General features: G+C 43.5%; 1 protein-coding gene across 3 annotated transcripts in view; it reads right to left on the bottom strand.

The window, feature by feature from the left end:
* Kif13b (kinesin family member 13B) overlaps positions 1 to 20,927 on the bottom strand; it is a 157,191-nt gene that overhangs the window by 84,126 nt on the left and 52,138 nt on the right. For all 3 annotated transcript variants that reach the window (XM_036198619.1, XM_036198621.1, XM_036198620.1), the window contains exons 3-10: positions 19,584 to 19,596; positions 16,250 to 16,310; positions 13,569 to 13,661; positions 11,525 to 11,705; positions 6,420 to 6,507; positions 3,939 to 4,073; positions 2,104 to 2,216; positions 955 to 1,066 (exon numbers count right to left, since the gene is read on the bottom strand). In XM_036198619.1, coding sequence (XP_036054512.1) covers positions 955 to 1,066; positions 2,104 to 2,216; positions 3,939 to 4,073; positions 6,420 to 6,507; positions 11,525 to 11,705; positions 13,569 to 13,661; positions 16,250 to 16,310; positions 19,584 to 19,596 — 796 coding nt within the window. The remainder of the gene's footprint in view (positions 1 to 954; positions 1,067 to 2,103; positions 2,217 to 3,938; positions 4,074 to 6,419; positions 6,508 to 11,524; positions 11,706 to 13,568; positions 13,662 to 16,249; positions 16,311 to 19,583; positions 19,597 to 20,927) is intronic.

The raw sequence follows: 20,927 nt of genomic DNA, 5'->3' as shown, positions 1-20,927 counted from the left end.
TCACTAAACTAAGCCAGGCACCAAAAGTTATTTCCATTTCCTTGTGTTGTTATTGTTGTTTTTAATTGTGTATCTCTATGTGGACTTATGTAGGTGAGTTCAGCACCTCTGGGGGCCAGAAGAGGGTGTCAGATCCCCTGGAGGTGGAGTTACAGGCAGCTCTGAGCTGTGCTTTATGAGCTAGGAACTGAACTTACATCCTCTAGAAAAGTAGAACTCGTTCTTAACCATGTGCCATCTCTCCTACTTCTGTTTTCAATGGACCATGGAGAGTACTAGAAAAGCCAGTCAGCCACGCGGTGGTGGCGCACGCCTTTAATCCCAGCACTCAGGAGGCAGAGGCAGGAGGATCTCTGTGAGTTTGAGGCCAGCCTGGTCTACAAAGCAAGTTCCAGGACAGCCAGGACTCTGTTACACAGAGAAGCCCTGTCACAAAAAAACCCAAAGAAAAAAGAAAAGGAAAGCCACCGTGACACCTTTATAAAGTTGTCACCTAGTTTACACACTCTAATACCCAGCCTGATGTCCACTTCTGCACAGCACCCCAGTGGACCTGTCTCCTGTGAAATCCCCAACAAACCTGTAAGCTAACCCTCCATGCTTGCCTCTCACTGAGGGGAGGGTCTCCATTTCCTCCTGTTTCCTCAGGGCACTTCATGGAGGTCTTCCCCGCTCATTTCTGTGCCTCTTCACGCTAATGGAGGCCCACCTCCAGGGACCACAGTGAATCCAACAACCCCTCCCCCTGCAGATTCTGGAGGACAAGAACAGCAAACACTAGGAAGATAACCACACGAGCTGCTTAAACTGAAGCTGTCCAAACAGCCTGAAAGCTACAGATCTGAACACAGGCTGGGAAAAAGTACCTGGAAGAGATGAACTTATTCTTTATTCTTCCTTTCTGCCAACCACTGAAAGTATGCTAATGAAGGAGGAAGAAAGAAAATAACTCACCTTGAGCAGCCATGTGAGAACGGAGTCCCGATAAGGAACAAATTTATTTTTGTTTTTACCAGCACCCTGATCGGCTAGGGCCGAGATAACCAGACCCAAGGTTGTAAGAGACCTGCATGGAACAAAAACCACAATTATCTAAATCAAAACATATCAAATGTCACATTAGTCACAAGGATGGACAGCAAGGTGCCCTTGAGCCTGCATGTGAGGAGCACTGTGGTCAGCACTTTGCTGTCTGATCTGAAGACTGAGCTCCTAAGGGCTCCTGTCTACCTGCTACTTGAAGCAATAAAAATGCTTAGCACTATTTGTCTTTCATTTTTGCAGATAAAATATATAAACTGTAAAAGTTCAGACCAAAATAATAATATACACAACAGACATCTTCAAGAATACCCAAGGTAAAATAGTTAACTATTGCTATAGTGCTAACAAGTGGACATCTGCACAAGTCGGTCAGATCCCAGTACTGGAGAAGTGTTCCACAGCCCCCATTTGCTGTCTGACTCCTGGCTGTAGGAACCCTGAGGAGAGGGAAGAATTTGAACCCATGAAGAGGTAATGATTTAGCCTGAGGGAGAACCATATATGTAATACAGCTGGCAAGTGAAGCATCATTTCATGAAATCTTGCTTCTGACACTTTAACAAACACACCATGTGGCTGGCACTCACTCAGAGATGGATGGTGACTGGTTTTGTCTACAATAAAGGCCAGTGGTTCTCAAAGTGGAGGATGACTATGCTCCATGGTAACACTAAGTCACAGACTGGGTTGCCATAACTAGGGGTCAGTGGGTACTAACATCACTTGGCAAGTGGATGCCAGGAATTCTATCAAACGTCCCACAATGCACAGCATCCACCACCCGAAAGGACAAGGAGTCATCTAAGCCCCAGTGTCAATAGGGCCATTGTTAAGAAGCCCTTACTTGACTGAGGACTATGCTCCTCAGTTCCATCAAACAACTCCACAGATGAGAAAATGAGCCTGGGCTCATGGGAAACACTAGAAAAACAAATCCAAACTGCTTATTCATCACTGCCTCAGTCGTTCCAGAATCATCTTACTCCAGTACCCACAGATGTTCCCGTTTTTCTATCAACTCTGTAAAGCAATTCAAGAATGTGACTCTGGAAAGCTTACTTGTTGATGTTGCTGCCTTCCTTCAGCCTGTCGCCCGCAGCTCCAGTTTTTGTGGCTCGTTCACTGCCAGCTAAATCCACTAAGCTTAGCTTGCCCACTTTCTCTCCAGATGTCTGCAAAGAAAATTGACACATGCTAGCAAATGGCCAATGAACACTGAAAACAGGATGACTCTTTTGAATGGCTTATCGTCTCAAGCCTTTATAAAGTTATCTGTGGTTACTGCAGAACCATTTTGTGCTGCTACTAAACACTACAGAAAAACACCACCTAGCAAAAAACCTATTGCAAACTGACAGAATTTGCAGACCCAGTTGCTAGCAAACAAGGAAGTTGAGGACCTCAGGAAAAATGCTTCAAAATGGGACATTTTGGAGAGATTAGTAAAATTTTCAGAAATGTAAACAAAAATGCTTTTAAGATCAAAAGATTAATGATTTGAAACTGTATTTGAAATTTCATAAATATTAACCAGTAATATGCAACAAAATAGTCACATTTCTTGGTTAATATTTTTAAAAAGCTGACTTTTGTGTAACAGAATTGTTCAAAAAGTCAAAAACATTTTCTAAACGTTCTCTCCTTGAAGCTGATCAGCTTTAGTTTTCTGCCATTAGCTGTGGTCTGAGACAGTGATGTTTTCCTCCATCATATCACAAACATGTGACAAGTTTTCTATTCCACCTCGTCATCAAAACAGAAACATGATACAACAATGTCAGAATCTGCAGATCTGACCATTTTGAAAACTTCCCTTTAGAATCTGTGTGATATTCTGGCTGGGAATGTGGCTCGGTGGCAGAATGCTTATCTAACATGCAGAAGGCCTTGGGTTCTGTTCTCAGCACTGCAAAAAATACATTTATACAGCTCCATAAAATAAACATAATGAAAGAATATTTTGCTTCCCAAATCAAAAATACTTTTAAGAAAAGATAGTCTTCAGTATGGTATTTACTTTGTTTTGCTTTACTCTAAAAAAGGAAATCTAAAACAAAGAACTTTTTGTTTTTAACATTGATCTTGATGTGATGGAGGAAAAAAAGTGATTTTTTTTCAGTAAAGGAAAACACTGCCAACATGGAGCACCTTGCCAGGAGGCTCTTTTGGTTTCCAGTATTCGAAACTGAGGTCCTGAGGGATGGACACTGTAATCAATCTTCACACGAAGGGAGAGAACAAAGGGAGTGAGTTATCAAAGATGTTCCCAATATGCAGAGGCCCAGAATCTTCACAAGGTTCCAAACAAATGCTCCAAGGATGCCCTACCCAGTCTAATGATGTTATGGCATGCTTCCCCAATGCACGCTGCAACAGGTATCCCCAGCAAAGGTGCCTGCTGCAATCAGCCATGGGGTATAAATGTACTGCTGCTGTGGCAGGACCCGGTCACTGCTCTCTCTCTGGACTGCCTTGCAGCCAGGCCTCAGGATATGACTCAAGTTCTTTCAGACCCTCTTGCTAAAGACTGGAAAGCAGAAGTCAAGTGTCTTCCCTGGCTTTTTTTCCACCATCAGGCAGGTCATGAAATCTGAGGTTTTCCAGGACATTCTACAACTTCTGGGGTACTAAGAGTCAGCTGCCCTGACAGAAGCAATTTCTTGATTTCTGATTGCAGCTGTGGGTGTCCCTTGTGGTTTTAGAAGTGACTCCTGGAGCTGCTGTAGACCCCAGCCCTCTTGGGGTGTTCCAACAGCACTGCAGCTTCCTTACAGCAGCTTCTACTCTACTCGGGACCTTTGGTCCCTCGTCCTGACCGACAGTCTGGACTAGGCCTTCAATTCAGCAGCATCAAGAGAACAAGTTAAGCCATGATCACTTCAGAAGCTGCTTACCCCAGACTTCACATCATACAGAGTGTGTGTCAGGGTGATTTTGAAGACTGCGTGGGACCGGCTACTCTCTTCATTCATGTTGGTTGCTGCAACTGTCCGAGACTTGTTGCCCTCAGACATCAGGGACTCAATATCCTAAGTGGAAACAGGTTACAGGCACAGATTTTGTTATTTGTGAATAAACATGACCACTCTCCCACACTATCATAAGCACCCAAGCTTTTAGAAGTTACATTTTGTTTTTCAGCAAGAATACAATAGCCCATACTGTCTCTGAGAAACAACTAAAGAACATTATTTACGGCAGACACAGAAGCAAATGGCAGCTTTGACATAGAAAAGTTTCGAAGTTAGATTCCCTCAACCCATAGATGGGCTCTTACAAGGTAGCTCAGGCTGTTCTCACATTTATTATGTGGCCCAGGCTGGTCTCAAAGTTGTGATCCTCCTGCCTCTGCTTCCACAGTATCATATCACAGATGTGCCATGCACATTAGAAACAATACTTTTGAGTGACATGAGATGCTGATATTCACCTACTCCAGAAATTAAAAAAAAAAAACTAAGTACATTTAATTGTAAAAGCAATACAAGTTTATTTTATTTAAACAAATTATCTAAAAATCAAAAAATAAAAAAGATTTTAACCTTTCACCCAAACACATTAAGTATATATTTGATAGTACTGCTTTAAAAATTAGCATAAAGCCAGGAATACTAGAAAAATTGTTATGGATTGGGGGGGGGGGGACACACGACACGACGGACAGTTCTGGGAGTTGAACCCAAGGCCTCAAACATGTTACACAAATGCTCTCCCATTGAGCTATCTCTAGCTCTATTTTTACGTTTTTGAGACAGGACTTAAATAAGTTACTCAGACCTTGAACTGTCCATCCCACTACAGCTGCAGCCTCCTAAAGAGCTGGGGTTACAGGACTGCGCCACCAGGACTGGCTCAGCTTTTCCAAATGTTATAAGCTCTGGGGCCAGACCTGGTGGCACATACCTTTAATCTCAGCACTCTGGAAGCAAAGCAAGTGGATCTCTGAGAGTGAGAGGCCATCCAGGAGTTCCAGGTCATCCAAGACGACACAGTAAGTGAGACCCTGTCTTTCCCTTGCTCCCAAAAGCCACAAGCTCTGAAACAGTGCCTGAAGCAATCTGACCTTAGCTTCACTAATTACAACACAATTATCATCTTCTGGGCTGGGAATGGAGCCCACAAGCGATGAGCTTGCTTAGCCTGACAATATCCTGGGTCTAAACCCTGGTATCACAAACAATAATGAATAAATAAATACGCATAGCAAAGTCATCTACAAGGATTTGTGAAATGAGAAATCAGAGATGGACTATCTGAAAATGCTACCCAGCTGCCTCTCACCACCCGGCATTCTTTCCAGTGAAGGAGCCCTCTCTTCCTCTAAGTCTGCTGTGGCAGAACCAAGAGGCTGCATTTCCCAGATGTCTTTGCAGCCCAGGCTGGCCACATGATTAACTAAAGTGTAACACAGACCATCTGGGTGATCCTCCTTAATGGAAGTAAGCATGCCATCATAATAGCTCTGTTGTAAGAGGCATTAGGAGAGTCTGGGCATTATAGCATCTCTCTGTGGAGTGGGGAAGGACCTGAGGTCCCTACCAACAGCTAAGAGCCACGACACCAGCCTCAGAGTACCTATTTCAGACTTTTTTTTTTTTTACAAGAAGGCATTGTTTAAATCACTGCTTATTCTTGATTCATTCAGTCATATGTATATTAAAAACATCTACCATATGCCAGGTACTTCCTAGACACTAAAGATACATAACAACAGAACATGGACATCCACAAAGAAACATTACTAAAATCCTGTTATGTTTTTATGATGTACATACTTCAACACAATCTTAAAACTGCCAAACATATATGAAAAATTTCATGTCATACAATTACACTTCTGCTATATAAATCAAAAAGAACGCTATTTAGTAAAAATTTCAACACAATAAATACTCTCAAAGTAAATCATTAGCTGCAAAAATATCACCACAGGTAAAACATTTTCCAGAACTTCCCAAACCCATTTTGGATCCATTAGTTCTGACAACCCAGGGGCTCTGTCATATTTAGTTGACATTTACTGACTAGCCTCTATCTTGCTTTGAAATTTTTTGCAGAAAGTAAGTTACTAAATAATGGTATTGTAAATTTAATTTTAAAAATACAACCCAGGGCTGAAGAGATGGCTCCAAAAACCAAGTTCCATTCCCAGCACCTACATAACAGCTCACAAAACTGTTTGTAACTCTAGTTCCAGGAGGTCTGATGCCCTCTTCTGGCCTCAGAGGCACCAGGCACACACACGGTGCACAGGCATACATGCAGGCAAACCCTCATGCACATAAATAAAAATAAGAAAAGTTTTAGAAAATAAAGATATGTAACAAGCCAAAATGAGAGTAAATTGAAGCAGCTTATATAAAGAATGCTCTTACCTTGTAGCTTGTGACAGCCAGTTTAGAAAGTCCATCCACATAGGGTCCCAACACACTGTGCTCTCTCACTTTCAATGTCTGACGGCTTCTGTTCATGACAGAGACACGGTGATCCATTAGTGACTACCTTTTTAGAAGGACTCAGCTTGCTTCACAGAAACATACACTTCCTTCAAGAAAACCCCTAAAAGAGAAGAGCTGCGACTGGACCGCTCAAGGATTTAAACCTAACTTTAAAACCCTTGCTGGGAAGAAAAACTGGATAATGTGGTCAAATACCACACGGCTCAAAAGGGTAAGCGTGGGAAGTCTATTTACTACCACAAAGAATGCAGAGTCGAATAAATACCAACGATCTCCTTGTCATATCACAGAACCGGCCCCAAGACAGAAGCTCTGTAAGTGTTAACTGCACAAGAAAGACAAACCACAGGCCAGCTCAGCCGTGAACAAAGAAACAAGGACAACAAGCAGCTCTCACAGTCATTTAAAGACACAATACTGAGCTTATCTACGGTTCTTCTAACAAGGGGAGCCGGCACACTTTATCACGCTGGCACACTAGAGGAAAGGGGTGAAGTACGATCATTCCATAAGTGCACAAGAGATTCAATAAAACAGGAAGTAAACGTTCACTAGTTTCTAAAACAAACCTCCCAGCATGCTTGCAGCTGTGGCACTCTCAATGCTTTAAGCAAAATACAAGGAACATCTGTCCAGATGCCTGCAAGTTTCTGTAAGGAGGGGTGGAGCCTGAGACCCACAAACAGCATGGTGACCACGGTCAGTCATCGTGTAGCTCATAATTCAAAACTGCTGGGGCTGGGTTTCACATCACACCAGCAAAGAAAGAAAGATGACAACTGGGCTAACATAAATTAATTAGACTGAGGAAGCCATTCCATAGTGTTTACATATCCCAAAATATCCCACTGTCTCTATAGATCAATTAATTAGACTGAGGAAGCCATTCCATAGTGTTTACATATCCCAAAATATCCCACTGTCTCTATAGATCAATTAATTAGACTGAGGAAGCCATTCCATAGTGTTTACATATCCCAAAATATCCCACTGTACTCTATAGATCAAAGTATTATTTCTTAATTAAAATTATTTTTCAAAAGAGTATTTACTAATAATGAAATCCCAGATGATTATGTTTTGTTTTTGTTTGTTTATCTGTATTATGTGTTCATATGGCCACTGAAAGATATTGTTTTGTTTTGTTCTGTTTTCAAAATAAATGATGAGTTCAAATGTTTAAACTCCTATGGTAGTTTTTGGTGCCTACAACTTAAGGTCCATGCTCCTCAGTCTACACCCACACTCCTGTACAATCTGTTCCTGTCTGCTGTCTTGTCTCAGTCAGCTCAGCCCTACCATGGCTTAGAAGAGCAAAAATGCCTTGTATTAACAATAGTTTTGGGGTCTATGGTTCCTAGTACAATCTATGGTACCTATGAGTCACTCAGAGAATTAACACACTTGGCTAACGAAGTAAAACCAGAACTAAGGTGCCAACAAGGCATAGGCTGCAGGGCCTGGGGACAGAGTACAGGTAACAGTGGGGCCTGGGGACAGCACAGGTAACAGTGGGGCCTGGGGACAGCACAGGTAACAGTGGGCTTGGGGACAGCACAGGTAACAGTGGGCTTGGGGACAGCACAGGTAACAGTGGGGCCTGGGGACAGCACAGGTAACAGTGGGGCCTGGGGACAGCACAGGTAACAGTGGGGCCTGGGGACAGCACAGGTAACAGTGGGGCCTGGGGACAGCAACATGGTAAAGTGGGGCCTGGGGAAGCAACAGGTAAGTGGGCTTGGGGACAGCACAGGTAACAGTGGGCTTGGGGACAGCACAGGTAACAGTGGGGCCTGGGGACAGCACAGGTAACAGTGGGGCCTGGGGACAGCACAGGTAACAGTGGGGCCTGGGGACAGCACAGGTAACAGTGGGGCCTGGGGACAGCACAGGTAACAAAGAACAGCAGCGAGGGAGAACAAAAGGAATGGTGGTGAACACATGGGCTGAGATCCCAGGGAACCTGGAACCATAGCCACTTCATCTACCATATGGGAAGTGAACAGAGATACTAAGGGAGTGGGAGAACCAGGAATGGCTTGGCCACCTAAAAGCTTTACTGTCTTTCAGTATATGGATCACAGCACAGTATTTCCTAACAATTCAGACTCTTCTAGCATCCTATATTCAACTTACAATGTTACATGAATACAGATGAATCCAAGAGAGTCCAATTAAAGTAGACACAGCACAAGATTTGAACTGCTGCTCACCTCTTACACCAGGACACAGTCTGTGATTAACTTTTAGCCTTTTCCTTTTCCTTTTTGTTCTTATGTCTATGTGTATGGATGTGGGTGGGTATATGTGCATGTTCATTTGTGTGTAGGCATGCATGTGAACAGGTGTGTACCTATGGAGGAGAGAGGTCAACCTCAGGTGTCATTCTTTGGATGTGCTCTGTCTTATTTTTTGAGAGAAGGTCTCTCACTAGGACCTGGAACTTGATGATTAGCTAGGCTAGCAGCCTGTTAGCCTCAGGGATATGCCTGTTTCTGCCTCCTCAATACTGGATTACAAGCACATACTGTCACTCATGGATTTCTTTTTAAACATGGGTTCTAGGGATCCAGTTCAGGTTCCCATGCCTTCACAGCAAGCACTTTACAAGCTAAGCTGTCCCCTCAGCAATAACCCCTCCTCCCCTTTTTGTATGTACGGGTGTTGTGTCAGCACCTGTATCTGTTAACCATGTGTATGCCTGGTGTTCACAGAGGCCAGAAGAGGACACTGGGTCCCTGGATCTGGAGTTACAGATGATGTGAGCCACCATGTGGGTACTAGGAACTGAACTCATGTTCTTTGAAAGAGCAACTCGTACCTTTAACCATTAAGCCATCTCTCCAGCCTTCCTGTCCCCTTTTTCTTGAAGACAATATATATACTATATTATGCCTCAAGCAAAACCAACAGGATTACATTATTGCTGGATACATGGTAGTCACTGAATTAATAAAATCTGTACTTGAATTTTAAAAATGAATTTTTCTTAAATACTCTGGTTAAAATGAAATCTGATTTTAGACTTTTAATCCAATTACTTTGACTTTTCAGAAACAGAAATGTTTGTAGGGTTTGGAGAGATGGCTTAGCTGTTAAGAGTATTGCTGTTCTTGCAGACCGCTGGAGTTCAACTCTCAACACAGACATTAGACTGCTCACTACTTGTAACTCCAACACCAGGGATCCCATACCCTCTTCTGACTTCCACAGGCACCGCACATGTACACACACACATACACACACACACACACATACACACACACACAAATAGTTTTTACATTAAGAAAAAGGAAACCCTTTTTTTAAATCTTCAAGGAACTTTAATAGAAAAAAAAAAAAAAAACCATAGCCAGCACATGTTGAGCCCTTTCTGTATGTCAGAAGTCCTGAGACCTCAGGTGTATCACACTCTGAATCTTCACAACAGCCCTCTGAGATGCTGTGGGTGCTGTGTGATAACACCAATCATTCCCTGTGTAGTTCGCCTAGGAAGTGTTAGGAACTTGTTCAACCAGTAACAAGAGGCTGGATCCTGGGCTGTGTGGCTCCAAAGCCCATGTGCTGAGCACTAAGCCACATGCAAAACAAACAAGAAACCAATAAAGACGAAACACATCTGACTGGCAGGCTTCCAGCCAGTCCACTAGGGCTACAAAACACAGGGATGAAGAGCTAGAGGCCAGCCAGTGGACTGCCCCTGGGACGAGCAGGTCTGAGCTCCATCTCAAAGAAACCGGCCATCTTCACAGGTCAGAGTTCAAGAAAAGCAAGCAGGCAGAATCAAAAGTGCACAGGGACAAAGTGTGAGAGCCAGAGCCATGGCCGCCCATCTCTGCCCTCCTTCTGTGACTTCTGGCTTCCACACTCCATACCCTCCAGCTGCACTGCATCTTTATCATCCTGGAAGTGGGTGATGCCCATACACTTCCACAAGGCTGTGCCTAGACATGAATGGTTCCACCTCACTTCTCAGTGGACAACTGCTACTCAGCATCTAAACCATCAAGCACCTCTGTGGAATCCTCTCTCGGCCTCCTTCCCTTTTTGCACTCTATTTGTGTTAACATCCCTCACCAGCAAAAAGCAGGCTGCGTGCCACTCTGGCTTGTCTGAAAAACTCTTCTTTCCCTACTATGGGCTCTTCCTCTGAACTGCATGGTGCCTGGCGGATAAGAATGACCTGATAAACAATGGGTAGGTGAGGTATGGACAGACTATCAAGTGTCAGCTCACACTCCAGCCTGAAGATCATTATCAGCCAAAGAAAGATGCCTGTGAGGTACTGAGATCCATCTGCTCTTGACTGAGCCTCACTGGATTCTGCCCCTCCATCCTCTTTCCTGGACCACCTTCCTCATCCAAACATAGCTCACCATCTGATCCTGGGCTGTAAACCCTGCTACCCACATGGCTCTCTGCTTCCCTCTCCTCCTCCCCCACCAACAATGCAGTGCACAAGTTCCCCTCTCCTCATTCGGCTTCATGTGGCCGCAGAGTGAGCAAAGCGATTCTGAGGGCGTCCTTACGCTCTGAAGCAGTTCTCTTTCAAAGTCAACTCCATGAAATCAGGGGCATTTCCTACCCTCTTGGGGGTATGTGGCTTTCAGATGAACTACCCTAAGACCAGGTTCCAAGCTCCAGTTTACTCCCCGCTCACTTCACACCGAAACCAACCACAGAAATCCACCAGAAATTTATTGCCTAAAAAAAAGCTGAATCACTGAAGGCCGCAGTCACACTCATTTTAAATGATTGCCTCTCGCCACCTCTGTTTCGTCTGTGGCTTTGAGTGAGGAGAGAAGGAGAGGCAGCGAGGCACACGTACAGATCTGCATCATCACTCGGCCTGCTCTAACGACCCAGAACTGGCTGTGGGAAGCGGATCCATGTAAACATAAATCACAAACAGCATGGCCAGATCACTCTCCACCACAGTTCAATTACAGCCTTCTCTAAAGCTAATCTATTATGTCTGTTTCAAGAAAGCCACAGCACTCAAGCCTCCAAGTCTTTTTTACCCTTTGGGGTCAAGAAGGTCTCGGACTTTTTCATTATAAATCTCCATGTAGGACACCTCGACTTTAAAGCTCTGCTCTTCATTTTCCTCCTTCTGGGTTCGTTCGAAGAGTCCACTGCAGAGTCTGGGGATTAGTCCAGGCTGGTCGGCTGTGCCCATCATGGTATAAGACTTTCCAGACCCTGAAAAAAACGAAAAGGAGCCATCACTACCTCTTGGAGAAGTTTAAAGGCATTTAACCCTATTTCTACTACTTATAATAAACTTTTAGGATTTAGCAAAATGCACAAAATATAGTAAATACATATAGATGAAAAGAATAAGAAATGCGATCAGACATAGTGAGAATGGAACACACAGAAGATTCTATTATGTAAACAGCAATAAACTGGTTTAGAAAAATTATCTAAACTACAGCAAGGTTTTTAAAGTTTTCTAAGTAAGCTAGGAATCATCTATGTAATACTGTTCTCATAGATATTCCTAACTGCTGAAATCAAAGCACAAAAGACATGGTGCCATGGGCTTACTGCCTCCTGTAGCAGTATACTGAACAAACAATCGTCTTCCTCTAATAGACAAGCATTTTCTCCACTGTAACAGAATACACACTCATTAAAGAAGACTCAGAATCCTGTTATGACGGTACACATCTTTAATACCAGCACTCCAGAGGCTGAGGCAGGAGGATAGCAAGGTCAAAGCCAGGCTGGTTACTCCCATCAAAAGAAAGAAGTAAAGGAAGGAAGGATAGATGCCAGACAGACCAGAAAACACAGACAAATGAAAAGGGAGAAATGAAATCACCTCAGTCCTATCACCCAAAACCAACACATGACACTGAGGTGCAATCTGCCTCTCCTAGTACCAAATGGCTTTGTGACATTTGTGTGCTTTCAACCTCACAAGCTGCTGCTATATCACCCGTCACAACACCTAAAACGAATGCTCTACTTCCAACATTCAGGTCCTTCCTAAAGTGAGCACAGATAATTCACCATGCCAATCCTATGGAAGGGTCTAAAGTGTAAACATTTTACTAAGAGGAAAGGATGAGGCAGAAAGCCCTTCTGGTGAGAGGCAGGGGCAAGACGGGAACTCGCTGCCTCTCCTTCTCTCCTCACTCACTGTTCCTGTTCTTTTGGACACAGCACATGATGCCCAAACCCACCATAAACACTGTTCTATGAAGAGCAATATCCAGTTGGACAGGTCACATGATGAACTGTTTTAAAAGCAATGAGTTTCACTTTAAATTGGTTATCTTTCTTTAACTACAAAGGATAGAAGCCTAAAGTCCTTCTGACCAGTTATGACCAGTAAGATATTAACAAGTGTGTTCTTTTAAAAATACATTTTCTTGCCAGGCAGTGGTAGCACACGCCTGTAATCCCAGCACTCTGCAGGCAGAGGCAGGCGGATCTCTGTGAGTTCGAGGCCAGCCTGGTCTACAGCGTGAGACCTAGGACAGCCTCCAAAGCTACACAGAGAAACCCTGTCTCAAAAAAAAAAAAAAAAAAAAAAAAAAATTCTTTAATTTTTACTTTATGTGTATGGGTGTTTTACCCACATGTCTGTGCACCATTTGCATGCCTGGGGTCTGCAGAGACCAGAAGAAGGTATCATGTCCCCTGGAACTGGAGTAGTTACAGATGACTGTGAGTCACCATGTAGGTGCTGGGAATCGGTCCCAGGTTCTCTGGAGAAGCAACACTGAGCCATCTTTTCTGCACCACAAGTGGGTTTTTTCTTTGTGATATTCTCTCTATTATAATCCTTAAAGAACTACAATATACAGACACAGCCAATAATAAACTCAATGGTTGTAACTCTGCAAATTATTAAGAAGAAAATCAATAAGGAAAAGGAATTTTAATCCTAATTTTATTGTACTGTTTTAGAAACATGCCACTGCCCAATTTAATCACCTGTGAGACAAACTAACACAGGATAAGGAAACACAGGATAAGCAAGCACCCCAGTAAACATGGCTTCATCTTCATGGAAGGACGCTCAAATGTGGAGTAGCTGTTAGTTCATGTTACCTGTCTGCCCATAGGCAAAGATACAGGCATTGTAGCCGTCAAATGCGTTCTGAAGGATGCTCTCCCCAAGGCACTTGAAAACATCATCTTGACCTAAGGATGGGAAAATGGCATTTTATTTTTTTATTAAATATGTTTATTTATTAAAATTTTTTCCATTTTACATACCAAACCCAGTTCCCCCTCCCTCCCCTTCTTCTGCCTCCTCACCTCCCTCCCACTCTACCCCCATCCACTCCTCAGAGTGGGTAAGGCCTCCCATGGTAGTCAACAAAGTCTGGCATACCAAGTTGAAGGAGAGCCTAGCCCCTCTCCATTGTATCAAGGCTGAGCAAGGTATCCCACCTCAGGGAATGGGCTCCGAAAAGCCAGTTCATGCACCTGGGATAAGTCCTGGTCTACTACCAGGGACCCCACAAACAGATCAAGCCACACAACTGTCACCCACATTCAGCGGGCCTAGTTCGGTCCCATGCAGGTTCCTGAGCTGTCAGTCTAGAGTCAGTGAGTTCCAACTAGCACCAGCCAGCTGTGTCTGTGGGGAGGAGGTCTTAAATACAGGCTTACAGCACAATGGGAGAACCCCAATGGCAGAAGTTCGCTTCTGATGTTTTTTGTTGTTGTTGTTGTTTTTGGAAAATGGTATTTTAAAGGCAAAGAACACATGAACAAATAAGAATTCAAACAAGGTTGGGGATTTAGCTCAGTGGTAGAGCACTTGCCTAGCAAGCACAAGGCCCTGGGTTTCGTCCTCAGCTCAAAAAAAAAGAAAAAAAAAAAGCCGGGCGGTGGTAGCACAGCCTGTAATCCCAACACTCGGGAGGCAGAGGCAAGTGGATCTCTGTGAGTTCGAGGCCAGCCTGGTCTACAAAGCAAGTTCCAGGACAACCTCCAAAGCTACAGAGAAACCCTGTGTCAAAAAACCAAAAAAAAAAAAAAAAAAAAAAAAGAATTCAAACAAAACAAAAAATCTGCTTATTTATCCCCAAACAAGATTTTTAAGCTTGAAAGCTTCTGTCCCACAGGTTATTTCTAGTTAGAGTGGAAAGAAGAGTCAGGAAAGGGTTCCCTGTAACATATGCTTGAACAAGGCCACCCAAATCAAGCCATGAAATGCAGAGAGCTCAAGCACTGTTTATTTTACAGTCCACGATAAGATTCAATAATCTCTATTTATTGTATGTGTGTGTCATGTGTGTACACGTGTCACCACCTGTGTGGAGATCAGAGGACACCCTGTAGCAGAAGGTTCTCTCTTTCCACTGTGTGGGTCTTGGAGATTGAACTTAGAGCATCAGGCTTGGTACAAGCACCTTTACCATCTGAGCTGTCTCACTGGCCCTAAACATCTGAAATTTAAACTTAAGACCTAGATGTGCCTGAATTCAACTACATACCATACTTTTATTCAAAGTGTACTAGAGTTCAGAAAAATCATGCACGTCGACTCCCTTCTTTCCTTTCCCTCATGAAAATTTCAGGTTACATGATTTACAATTCACAATAGTTAAAACAGGGAATGAGATCCTGGAAACAGGGGCTGGAGAGATTGTTCCTAAGTTAAGAGCATTTGCTGTTCTTGCAGAGGGCCTAGGTTCAACTCTCAGCATCCACACAGCAGCTCACAACCATCTATAACCCTAATTCCAGGGATCCAACACCTCTTCTAGCTAGCTTCCATGGGCATCAGGCACATATGTGGCACACATGCATGCAGGCAAAACAATCATGCACATAAAATACTGGAAGAACCAGAGATGCTGCTGTGTCTAGCAAAAGTGTTCCATCTACCTCACTTTGTAGTCAATTTATAGTTCGGTTATCACACTTCTGAATTGGGTGATCCTTGGAGTCACCACTAGGCCAATGAGACCAAAGGAACCTTAATTGTTTTTTGTTAACCATGATCTTTCTTATAACAGAAGCCAATAAAATACATTCAGTGTGTAAAAGCACTGCTTAGAAACATTCGACCTTGACATTCAGGGATGCAAGGAACAAAGGGCTGTCACACAATCCTAAGCTTGTTGAGAAAGGGGGATGAGACAGTTGTCTTTGGGCAGGTAGTAGAACAGGGCAAAAGGTACAGAGGAAAGACAGACAGATAGTCCTGCAGGCCTGGAGAACTAGTGAGCACCACAGCACTTTTAAGGACTAGACCTTGGGCTACCATGTGGGGCTCCTCCCCCCTTATGCTAGGCCCCTCTAGACCACATCACCAATTTCATGAGGGTCTGCATGCCTATAATGTAGCTCCTGGCCCCATTAGATAGATACATGTGAGATGATCTCATGAGATCCCATAGTCATATTATTTATCATCTCACATTCAAAACATCTCACTGAAGTCTCTCGGTCCCCAGACAGCACAAAATCTTTCACAGCAAATGCTGAAAGCAGCTTCCTGGACAATGTTTAAAAGTTACACCAGGCCGGGAGGTGGTAGCACACACCTGTAATCCCAGCACTCAGGAGGCAGAGGCAGGTGGATCTCTGTGAGTTTGAGGCCAGCCTGGTCTACAGAGCTAATCCAGGACAGGCTCCAAAGCTACAGAGAAACCCTGTCTCGGAAAACCAAAAAAAAAAAAAAAAGTTACACCAAATAATACCATGGTAGTGGGTGGAAAACACACCAAAACACCTCCACATTACTAACTACACAGGACAGTGTGCTCAGTTACCTGCATACTTCTCTCGGACAGATTCATCCATGGACCAGAAACAGTGATCATAAGCAAATATCTGTTGCAGAGGGAACATAAAGGGAGTGCATTAAGAACAAAACCTTAATATCACAATTGCATTATAATAATGCATAGCACTGTCAACCAACCTACTAGCCAGTTATGGCACAAACCTGTAATCCCATCACCTGAGAGACTAAGGCAAGAGAATAGCCAAGTTTCAGGGCAGCTTGGGCTACACTGTGATCATGTTTCAGCTGCCCAACCCCTCAGACAAACACCATCACGTGATGTCAGAGAGTAGGGGGTGGTGATGCATATAAGCCCACGGTGACTACACAGTGAGACAGATTTACCTTACATGAAAACATCTGCAATGGTAAATCAAAAGGAAGCTTCTGAGATGATGCGCACAATAGCAATGATGTGTGTGCAGCTATAAAATCAAAGTTTTTACTGTTTGGTTAGTTGGATTTCTAAAGCAGGGTCTTACAGTAATTAACTAATATTCTTGGTCATATCCTCTCTTTCTTCTCTCCTCTCCTCTTCTCTTCCACTTAAAGTATCTACCCAAGTTTGCCAGTACTTACCTAGCACAACTTAAATCAAAGAAAGCAAACTTCATAAAAGTTTGAGACTCTTGTTTACAGAACTGAAAACTAAGAAATAATAGTTTTGGGGGTTTTTTGTTGTTGTTTGTTTGTTTGTTTTTGTTTTTGTTTTTCGAGACAGGGTTTCTCTGTAGCCTTGGAGCCTGTCCTGGACTAGCCTGTAGACCAGGCTGGCCTCCAACTCACAGAGATCCACCTGCCTCTGCCTCCCAAGTGCTGGGATTACAGGCGTGTGCCACCACCACCCGGCTTCAATAGTTCTTATTTACCAAAAAACACCAAGTGGCTCCATTTTCAGTTTTGGCAATTTTGTAAATGACTACAAATACCTTCTAAGCCAAAGCTACATAAAGTCAGTGATAATCACACTGTGCATGGTCCATTTGCAGATACAAATTAATGAACCAGCAACTGTCAAGTATGTCCTGATAACAACTCTTTCCATAGCTATTATCTTCTTACTGTTTGTTTTAGAGCCCTCCCACCTTGCCAAACGCTGTACAGTGGACTCTGGCTTCCAGAGACTATGTTTGATTCTCTTGCTAAAGAAATGCTTTGCTTCCTTATAAAACAGTATGTTGAATAGTTAGGAATGGGTTTGGATATAGCTTAGTGGTAAAGCAATTGTCTAACATGTACAAGGTAGCAGGTTTGAGCCCCAACAATCAAGCAGATTAATTGCACTAATTTGTGGATGTTAAAGTGGGAAGTTAGATTTGGCACAGAGCAGGCCTTCCATCTGAATGGTTTTCATGCTTCCCACCATAAGCACCAAATACTATACTACACTATTTCTTGAGTTTGAGCTTTTTTGGTTTGTCTGTCTGTTTGTTTGTTTGAGACCAAGTTGTCCTCAAACTCCCAGAGATCCACACCTGCCTTTGCCTCCCAACTGCTGGGATTAAAGGTGTACAGCACCCCATACCCATCTCCATTCCTTTTTTGATTATAAATTATTTAAATGAACACACAAAGCAGTGGGCTTCTTTTTGGCATTTGTGCCATTTCAAGCATATGCTGTCTTAATTTCCCTTTCCCCACTGTCTTCCCTTGTTCCTTAAATCAAAAAGGTTTTCAATAAACAGAGAAGAAATACATATTCACACTAACAAATTTCACAGAAAAATATAAAATAAAAATAGAGCTGGTGAGATGGTTTAGAGAGGTGCTGGCCACCAAGCCTGATGACCTGAGCTTGATTTCTTAGGACTCAAGTGGTAAAAGAAAAAACTGATCCCCAAAAGTTGTCCTTTGACCCCTAAGTGCTTGACATAGCATGCACATAGCAGGGTAAGCATGCGAGAGTGCGCACACACAATAAAGTAATGATTTAAAATAAATAAATGAAGGTCTCCCATTTTCCGACTCCACTTCTCCTCCAGAGGTAGCAATCTGATGTGGGCTTCCCTTCCAGGCTTTTGTCTACAAAGCATTTTCTCTAGGCAGTGAGAACAGTTCACTAAATGAAACACAGCAACTTTCTAATGCTGTGAAGTAGTTCCTCACATCTTTACTGGTCTCCAGCTTCTGTTCTAATAAAAAGCAAAATTAACCGAGTACCTTTTCATAGAGAAAATGAGACAAAGTTCACAAACATAAGGAGACCAGTGTCATATTCAAGCACTGTTTAAAACGTCACTGGGGATCCTAAAAGGCATGTCTACACATATTTGCGCAACAACAACAGCATAGTGTTACAGCTCAACCACAGGCTGTAAAACAAAACAAGTCCAAGAATGTAGACAAACAGAAGTTCCTGGAAGTTCTAAGGAACTTCAGAGACTTGTCCACTTAAAAGCAGGCTCCATGCTGACTCAGGACCTATAAGAATAAGACCTACAAGAACTCAGTGGTTAAGAGCATTTGCTGCTCTTGCAGAGGGCAGAGTTCCCAGCACCTACATGGTAGCTTACAACCATCTGTAACTCCAGCCCCAGGGGATCCTATAGCTTCTCAATTCCATGAGCACCAGGCATGCACATGGTATACATACATGCATGAAGGCAAAACACTCAGACATGTAAAATAAAATAAAGAAATCTTTTTTAAAAATTAAAGACCCTTGGAAGACAAAGAAGTCAATACTTCCACATAAAAGTTGGCTAGGGGGGTCAAGGAGTCTGCCACCAAGCCTGAGTTCAATCCCTGGCACCCACGTGTGTAAGAAAAGAACCAATGCCTGAAAGTTGTCCTCTGACCTCTACACAGGTGCTGAGGATGTGCAACACACACACACACACACACACACACACACACACACACTGAATTTAAAAATGTAATTAAAAATTCAAGGGTGGTGTCAGAATTTGGATCCAATGTGGGATGTAAGCAGAGCCCTTGGAAGAATCTGGAGCTCAACATCAGGGTCCCATCAGGACCCCAGGGTCTGGAAAAGCACCCCATTGCCTAGGAGCCAGATGAGTTGGATTGGCCCAGAGTGAGCACAGTATGGAACAATCAGTTTCATGCTAATCTATGGCACACAAGGAATCTGTGTTGGGTTGCTAGGAGACTGGGCAGAGCTGGCCAAAGTGCACTGCTCTCCACAGCCCTCCAGCCCTGTCTGTGCCAATGAGCAGCTTTGGAATCATGAGACAGCCAAAGGCTTATACTGCTTTTATAAACCAGCAAGGGAGAGTTTTCAGTTTTGAGAAGAAAATGCCTAGAACTTCAGGGATACGCGCAGGAATCTCTACAAGCATCATGTGAAGAACTCTTACCTTTGGCTGGCTCCTGAGTTCCAGAGAGTGGTGTCGCCATGAACATGAAAGAAAGAGGACACGTGTTAGCAAAGAAGTGTAGTTTAGAAAAACTCTTCTTGAACAGTAAAAGACAATAAATGTAAGCAAATCTGCAATAAGAAACAAAATATTAGCCAGGCACACACGCCTATAACCTACCTGTAGAGAAGCTGGAGGCAGGAGGATCAGGAGTTTAAAAGGTCAGTCTGAGCTACATAGTAAGTTCAAGATCAGTCTAGGCTACACAAGATTCTGTCTCAAAGGGGGGGGGGGGGGAGGGGCAAAGAGGAGGTAGAGAAGGAAAGGGGATTTAAAAAAAAAAAAAAAGAGCCGGGCAGTGGTGGCGCACGCCTGTAATCCCAGCACTCGGGAGGCACAGGCAGGCAGATCTCTGGGAGTTCGAGGCCAGCCTGGTCTACAGAGCTAGTCCAGGACAGGCTCCAAAGCTACAGAGAAACCCTGTCTCGGAAAAAAACAAAAAAGAAAGAAAGAGAGAAAATATTACTTCTGAAACCAAATAGTAAATGATAGGTAAATTAACACCAATGAGGGGAGGGAACAGATTACAGGCAGCTAACCTGTCTCTCTCCAGCAAGCAGGAAGAAGGATCTGAGCACTGGGGGAACCTTAGGAGAGGGTCTTAAAAGTCCTAATGGCTCTGCCTCTGTGTTTGTGCTCACCCTGTATACATCTTATAAATAATCCTTTTCAAAAGCTTGACTTCTGAGTCAGGTGCAGTGGCACTCCCTGTAATCCCAGACACTAGGGAGGGTAAATAAGAAGACTGTGGGTCTGATGCCAGCCTGGGCTTCATTAGTTAAATCCCGTCTCGGGCTGGAGAGATGGCTCAGTAGTTAAAAATACTGACTGTTCTTCCAGAGGATTGGGGTTCAATTACCAATACCCACATGGCAGCTCACAACTGTCTGTAACTCCAGTTCGACAGTTCAATACCCTCTTTTGGCCTCCTCAAGCACCAGGTATGGCATGTAGTGTATAGATGTACATGCAGGAAAAATAGCCATACAAATAAAATAATAAATTTTTTTATTTATTTTTTATTTTTATTTTTGGGGGGTTTTCAAGACACGGTTTCTCTGTGTAGCTTTGCGCCTTTCCTGGAACTCGCTTTGGAGCAGAGGCTGGCCTCGAAATCACAGAGATTCGCCTGCCTCTGTCTCCTGTGTAGTTAGAGTTTTCCTGCCTGGCCCACAGTCAGGACAAATCTCTCTCACCCGCCAGTCCCACAGTCGCTCAGACCCAACCAAGTAAACCATAGAAACTTATATTGTTTACAAACTGTATGGCCATTAGCTCAGGCCT

Source organism: Onychomys torridus, chromosome 9, assembly GCF_903995425.1.
Source record: "Onychomys torridus chromosome 9, mOncTor1.1, whole genome shotgun sequence".
NCBI lineage: Eukaryota > Metazoa > Chordata > Mammalia > Rodentia > Cricetidae > Onychomys > Onychomys torridus.
Note: the sequence above shows the minus strand (reverse complement) of the source record. Positions and strands in the feature narration are given on the sequence as shown.